The sequence below is a fragment of the Salvelinus sp. IW2-2015 genome, linkage group LG20 (assembly GCF_002910315.2).
Source record: "Salvelinus sp. IW2-2015 linkage group LG20, ASM291031v2, whole genome shotgun sequence".
NCBI lineage: Eukaryota > Metazoa > Chordata > Actinopteri > Salmoniformes > Salmonidae > Salvelinus > Salvelinus sp. IW2-2015.
In genome coordinates this window covers 63,284,731-63,292,073 of record NC_036860.1, presented here as the reverse complement: position 1 = coordinate 63,292,073, position 7,343 = coordinate 63,284,731, and the positions used below count along the sequence as shown (strand labels likewise).

The following is a 7,343-nucleotide window of genomic DNA, read 5'->3' as shown; positions in this document are numbered from 1 at the left end:
TATCTCCCTCACTAGCTTTAAGCACCAGCTGTCAGAGCAGCTCACAGATCACTGCACCTGTACATAGCCATCTGTAAATAGTCCATCCAACTACCTCATCCCTATACTGTATTTATTTATTTATCTTGCTCCTTTGCACCCCAGTATCTCTACTTGCACATTCATCTTCTGCACATCAATCACTTCCATGTTTAATTGCTATATTGTAATTACTTTGCCACCATGGCTTATTTATTGCCTTWRCTCCCTTATCTTACCTCATTTGCACACACTGTATATAGACTTTTTCTGCTGTATTATTGACTATGTTTGTTTATTCCATGTGTAACTCTGTTGTATGTGTTGAACTGCTTTGCTTTATTCTTGGCCAGGTCGCAGTTGTAAATCAGAACTTGTTTTCAATTAGCCTTCCTGGTTAAATAAAGGTGAAATAAAATAAATAAATAAAAAGGAGACAGGAGTTGGGGATCTGGGACCCAAGATGACTGCCTATGATTGGCTGACCCCTCGGTGTGATAAGGCTCCTGACAACCATGACCCCTAGTGACCAATCGATTTGGCTATGGCCAGAGGTGTGAAGGGCCAGTTTACTACCCATAGCCTAGCCTGCCAAGCTCCAGCAGAGGAGGGAAGCCTACTGCAGGAGTTAGAAAAGTTGTGTACCAGAGAGAGGGCTGTTAGAATGAGAGGATGTGCTTAAGGTTTCGTGTGTGCTTAAGGTTTCGTGTGTGGAAACCTGCAAAATGGGTTACTTTGATGCATAGCCTATAGATCAGATAAAGGAACCAAGCGAGCTTCATTGCCTACACAACACTGCCCCCATTATATGGCTTGTTGCACTTTTAATATGGCACGGCAGTACGTAGACTGTTGGAGTGCTGTACTTGGGGGCCACCCCTTTTGTGATGAAAAATGACATTGTGACGCTACGCTCCGTAGGGTCTGTCTCCGTAGGTTATAAATAGCCCTTAAGAGTCCCTGGGAGGGAATTCATAACAGATTGATTTGACTGTTTAGAGCCCTACAGTGGAGGTGTCATACCCATAAAACCTAGCGGTCATTTTCCCACAATTCATTTTTCCATAGGGAATGTTAGAAACATTTCAAATAAAGGTTGTGTTTGCGTGGACTTACCCTGGCGTGACGTTTTGATAAACCTGTGAATTTCTCTCGGACATGTATCAATGTTCGGCTCTATTTACTCTGATTCGAAAATGCTAATTAGSATTAAAGTAGACATCATGCAAGACTACAGTCATCAATGACCTTGGATCACAGAAGGTATTTGCACTGGTGACATACAATGCTGCGAAGATGAAGGCTTCTTGGTCTACCCTCACATCACACCCATTGGCTGTGCTGCTCATGCATTGAATCTGCTCCTCAAGGACATCATGGCACTGAAAACAATGGACACACTACAAGAGAGCCAAGGAAATGGTTAGGTATGTGAAGGGTCATCAAGTTATAGCAGCAATCTCCCTCACCAAGCAGTGAGAAGAATAAGAGCACCACATTGAAGCTGCCCAGCAACACCCGTTGGGGTGGTGTTGTCATCATGTTTGACAGTATCCTGGAGGGGAAGGAGTTTCTCCAAGGATATGGACAGCCCCATCAAGAGGATCCTCCTGGATGATGTATTTTGGGAGAGGGTGGTAAGCAGCCTGAAACTCCTGAAACCTATAGCAGTAGCCATTGCACGGATTGAGGGAGACAATGCCATCCTGTCTGATGTTCAGACTGCTTGCAGATGTAAGAGAAGAAATCCGTACTGCCCTGCCCACTTCACTGTTGCTCCAAGCAGAGGAAACTGCAGTTCTGAAATRCGTCAAAGAGCGTGAAGACTTTTGCCTGAAGCCCGCACACTCCGCAGTGTACATGTTGGACCCCAAGTATGCTGGCAAGAGCATCCTGTCTGGTGCAGAGATCAACAAGGCCTATGGTGTCATCACTACTGTGTCTCGTCACCTTGGCCTGGATGAGGGCAAGGTTCTTGGCAGTCTGGCGTAGTACAGTTCCAAGCAAGGGCTTTGGGATGGAGATGCAATATGGCAGTCGTGCCAACATATCTCATCAGCCACCTGGTGGAAGGGACTTTGTGGATCTGAGGCTCTTTCCCCTGTTGCCTCCATCATCCTYCAAATCACACCAACATCAGTAGCCTCAGAGTGCAACTGGTTCTTGTTTGGGAACACACACCAAAGCACGCAACAGGCTGACCAATACAASGGTTGAAAAATTGGTGGCCATCCAGGCAAATTTTKGGCTTTTTGAGCCTGACAACGAGCCATCCTCAAGGTTGGAAAGTGACAGTGAAGATGAGGCCTCAGTCTGATGTCCAAGAGGTGGACATTGAGGAGGTTCAGGGAGAAGACATGGCAGCCTGAGAGGAAGACAACCAAAGCCTTAGTTTCTAGACTCTCATTTCTGATGTTGAAAGCCTTTTTGGGAGATGCGAGGGATCATTCCATATTCCCTTTTGTTCAGTGAAATCATCCCATGTGAAGAGTCAACTCATTTAATTAAAGTTCAGTTTGTTACTACATTTTTATTTCTATTAGGATTTAATCATTTGGGATTATGTCTACTTATGATAAGGTAAAAGGTTTATGTTTCTGTCTCCATATGATATGGTAAATTTAGCCAATGCAAGAAACATCTACATATTMATTTGCATATATTTCCGTTAATTCCCACGGACAGTTTCCACCTCCTGAATATTCCCCAAAATGTGCAACCCTAGTTCTAACTCATACTGTTGTAATTGAAGCAGTAGCATACAGTATGTAGATAGACAGACATATGTACCCCCCCCTGCTGGTTAGTATTACAGATGCTACTAATGATGCTGGGCATGTGTGGTACAGTACTTCGATAGGATCGCTGCACTATGAAAAGAGAATTGTAACCAGATAGATCTACAAACTGATATATGATCACTTCATAGCTTTAGTGTTTTTATTAGCTTGACAGTCATGTTTTATCATCAAACAATAATCATGTCTTGTCCATTCATCTTTTGATGTTTCTTTTTTTATTTCTCCATGTCACTGTCTGACAGCTATGACACTGAGTCTGCTGGGCCTAATGCGGCCGGCTTTGTGCCGATCCCTCGTCGCCMTGGTCCCCATGGTGAGGTCTCCTCAGCTGGTAGTCATCCCCAGGGTCCAACTGCTGCTCCCAAATATCTTTCATCAAAACATGGTCCCCCCTGCTGCCTCCTGCGTACGCTTCTACGCCACCAAGAAGAGTAAAGGTGAGTGGAGGGCCRCTTGCCTCGGCAGCTTTTTATTTTAGCTGAAGGATTTAGCTAGTAGTGTTCCCCTCAAATATAGTGGTAGGAATCAAGACCTACTGAAGTGGTCAGAACATTCAGGAGGTTGAAAACCCCACTTCACTGTGATTTCTTGTCTTGCTTTTATTTGTAATGACAGTGATAGACAAGACTACCAGCATGCAGGCCTCCCTCCTCTCCCACTCCATCCTCTCTTTCTGTTCTTCCCCTTTTGAAGTCTTTCTGAAGACCGCCTGCTTTTATTTTTTCCCTCAGCTAAGGCAGCAAAGGGCCAGGCTTCCAAAGTGAACATCAACTCCTCGCTGGTGGAGGACATCATCAGTCTGGAGGRAGTGAAGGAGGATATGTCCGCCGTCCTCACCACCCTGAAGGACGACTTCAGCCGCAGCCTGAGCATCAGAAGCTCTCCAGGTGCGTAGGGGCCGTGGACTGTAAGGTAGGGGCTATTTCCATGGAGAGGATAGTCTCTCATGACCGACTGTTGATTATCTGGCCAGTGCACTCGGTTCTAGGTGCTGAGATTATGAAGAGGGAACCGTTCAGTTCTGTCAGTAGAGGGAACCGTTCAGTTCTGTCAGTAGAGGGAACCGTTCAGTTCTGTCGGTAGAGGGACGTTGTCGAGATATCAATAAGTACGGATAAGAAGGGCACACCCGTCTTCAGGTTCTCTCTTGCTCTGGTGAGTAGGGTACTACTCCCGTTCCCGAGTTTTTGCTCCAGTGTGTTAGTAACCGTTTCAGTTTGTCGGTGGGAAACCGTTTCAGGTTCGTGTCGAGATAGAAGGAACCGTTCAGTTCTGTCGAGTAGGGGAACCGTTCAGTTCTGTCGGTAGAGGGAACCGTTCAGTTCTGTCGGTAGAGGGAACCGTTCATGTTCTGTCGTTAGAGGGAACCGTTCAGTTCTGTCGGTAGAGGGAACCGTTTCAGTTCTGTTCGGTAGAGGGAACCGTTCGTCTTGGAGGACCGGACTGCTTTCTGTCGGTAGAGGGGAAAAAAGCCCGTTTACACTAGTTTCTGTCGGCTGGATTTGCAGGATAAACGTGATAGTTCTAGATCAGAGACAGTACGCACTTGTGGTACGTTTACGATGCTCATTGTCGTTTTGTTCGCGATCAAGAATAGCCTAGAGACATCCAGTATACGGTGCTAGTTCATGTCAGAGTAGATAAAAAACAGGAGTTGGGGTCGTATCTAGTTATTACTGCTCAGGCATCTAGATGGACACCAGAATCTGCAGTTACAAGCTGCCGGTCATTAATGTAAAAATGGACAATATGGACTGGCGCGCGCAAATCGATCTCAGACTTTTGTCGGTGTCGACAGGGAGATACCTGTCAACAGCCCATTTCTGTCCGCGGAGAGATCGAGGATGCGCTGTTCCTAGAGTTTTATTATCGCATAGAGCGAGATTCCGTCGAGACTCTAGTCTGGATCAGGTCGAAAAATAGAGCTAGACGGAATCTACGCAGTTTCCCGCTGTCGTGTAAAGACTCGCGCGCACGCTCATATTTTCGATCATGATGGCCTGCGAGTAGGATAACTCCTGGAGAAAGTTGCGGTGACGCGGTATTCATAGTTTATGTCGAGTAGACGGGAACCGTAGCCTCAGTTAATATTGCTGCCTCGGTCGAGAAGAGAAAAGCGTCTCAGTTCTGTCGGTAAGATGATGAACCTGTTAATGTTTCTGGCGCTCAGAGGTGAACGTTCAGCTTCTGTCGGTTAGATTACGCGACGAACCGTTCGTTACTTTGTGCGGTGAACGTTAGATACCGTTACACGAATGTCTCTCGCGATAAGGGAATCCGGTGTCAGCTGCTTGTCGGATGATTACGCGCGCACGTGTCGTAGGCCTACACATGGATAGTTCGTTGTCGGTAGACGCGAGATACCAGGTTTCAGATATTCTGTGTGGTAGACAGTGTGTGCAAGTCCGATACTTCGCCTTTGTCGGTATCGATCCGGGCGCACGTTCTCTAGGGTCACTTCTGTCGGCCTAGAGAGCTGCTCAGTGAGAATGATGTTCCAGTTTGTCGGTAGAAGCGCGTCAACCGTTTCAGCCTTACTCTGCTCCTGTTAACGGTGCACCAGCGGGACACTCGTATAGTACTGTTCGCATAGACGGGAGACTCGCTATCACTCATTTCTGATTCCTGGTCGGTATTTACGGCGAACTGCTCTCACGCTTTCTTTGGTGTTCGGGTTAGTCCCCCGAGACCGCTTCAGTTGCCGTGTCTGGATAAGAGTGGTTATTACCAGTGCCGTTCAATGTTCTTGTTTCTGTCGGGCTGATATGCTGGGAACCGTTCTCGTGATTTCTTGTTTCTGTCGCGCTTACTTTGCAGGAGTTAATGCCTTTGTTTTACATTCGATATTCTTTTCTCGGCTAGACTCCCCAAACGTTCTGGGAACGCGTTCAGTTTGTCGGTCAGAACCTGGCGACAGCGGTAAATACGTAGTTTTCAGATATGATCAGGTAGACTGCACGGAAGGGAGCAATACAGGAAGTTTTATTTTTTTGTGTCTTTGTCAGCGGTGACATGGGTCTGAGTGCCCGCTGCGGGGAACCGAGGATTTCTGTCGGTAGAGGGGCTCTCAGCCCGGCTCGTCTCAAGAGTTTTCTTGCTCAGTGTCGCACTCAGGGGAACCCCGGTCTACAGTTATGGTTGCTCAGAAGACTCAGATGGTGTGAGACACTGTTCACGCAATTCTGTCTCGCTCATGTATTGGGCGCAAACCGTTTGCAGTAGCTACCGATTCGTGGGTCGGCTCATAGAGGACGTTATGCTCGTCTAGCAGTATTTTACTTTTAGCTGCGTACGGAGAAACCTGTTCGTTCCATGTGGCGGATAGTACAGGTTATTTAGGTGCACACGTTGATGAAGTGTTGCTGATCGAGATAGACATGGTCGATACCGTTCAGATGCAGAGCTATCATGTCATCGTTTAGAGGCAGATACACTGTTCAGTTTGTCTGTCTCTCGGTAGATGACGGGGTAACATCTTTTCTCATGTGTGTCTGTATCGGTAGACAGACGGAGTACCCCGTGCAGTCTTTAGTTTCGGTGAAGAGAGCAAATAGCATGGCGCATTCAGATAAAATTCAATTCATTGACAACACTGTAGGCTACACCTCAAGGAAAGCACGGACCGACCGCTGATGCCTTTTCGACATCTTTTTTTTTAGTGGCAGCTTTCTTGATTGGCCTTTTGGACACTCTGCAATACCAATCAGATAGATTTCTAGTCTAGTGTAGGAGTGTAGTGAGAGGAGGAATCAGGGCCCTGAATATTAAATTGCATTGTAAAAGAATATGTTTGGTGGAATGTGTTCTGTTCCGATCTCCAAACCAGCCATGGAGATAGTGTTACTTGCCTTGGAAGTTTAAAAAGCAACCTCTGGCAACGAGGGCGCTCCTTGGTGACAGGTAAGCTCCGACTGGACCAGACTCAGACCAGCTTTCGCGCCTGATATGGAGGTTCTAGGCTGACTTCTTACCTGGGGGCTTCCAATTCGAGATCTGATCCAGGGTCCTGAGCTCTTCTCTACCTGCGACTCCTCTCCGGTGGCTTCTACCTTGGTTCAGATTCTCTGAAGGTCCCCCTTCATTAGACCGTGAGGCTGTCTAAGACTCGGCCCATTCATATCCACTGATGGATACTATTAGCTGGCTCGGGTCCATCGGACCCCACACCCTTTGTTCTCGGGGGGGTTGCGACCACTCAGGGCTAAAGAACGGCCAGACCACTCAGCCCAATGCATCCAGCTGGTCGTCATTGGCAGCTTCTATGGTAAAAAACAATCTTGGTCCGTGGGACCACCCTGTGATATTGTAGCACGAGTACAGGACATTACAAGGCTGGTTCCACCGTTCTAACGGACAGCTGACAAGGAACCTGGCCGCTTTCTAGTCCTTGTGGGGTCAAATGAGCATTAGGTAAGCTTGGAGGTAAGGCTTGGACCAGCTGAAAAACTGATTTGATTCTACTCGTTGGGCGCGGGTCTAAAGATTTCGGCAGGCTATGGCATTACATCCTGCTAAACGATTACT

The 7,343-nt window shown here is 47.1% G+C and overlaps 1 protein-coding gene across 1 annotated transcript in view; it reads left to right on the top strand.

Annotated features, from left to right (window-relative positions):
- LOC111981012 (ribosome-recycling factor, mitochondrial) overlaps nt 1–7,343 on the top strand; it is a 27,539-nt gene that overhangs the window by 8,509 nt on the left and 11,687 nt on the right. The window contains exons 2-3 of the mRNA XM_024012123.1: nt 3,062–3,256; nt 3,551–3,706. Of these exons, the coding sequence (XP_023867891.1) occupies nt 3,064–3,256; nt 3,551–3,706 (349 nt within the window). The 5' untranslated portion in view covers nt 3,062–3,063. The remainder of the gene's footprint in view (nt 1–3,061; nt 3,257–3,550; nt 3,707–7,343) is intronic.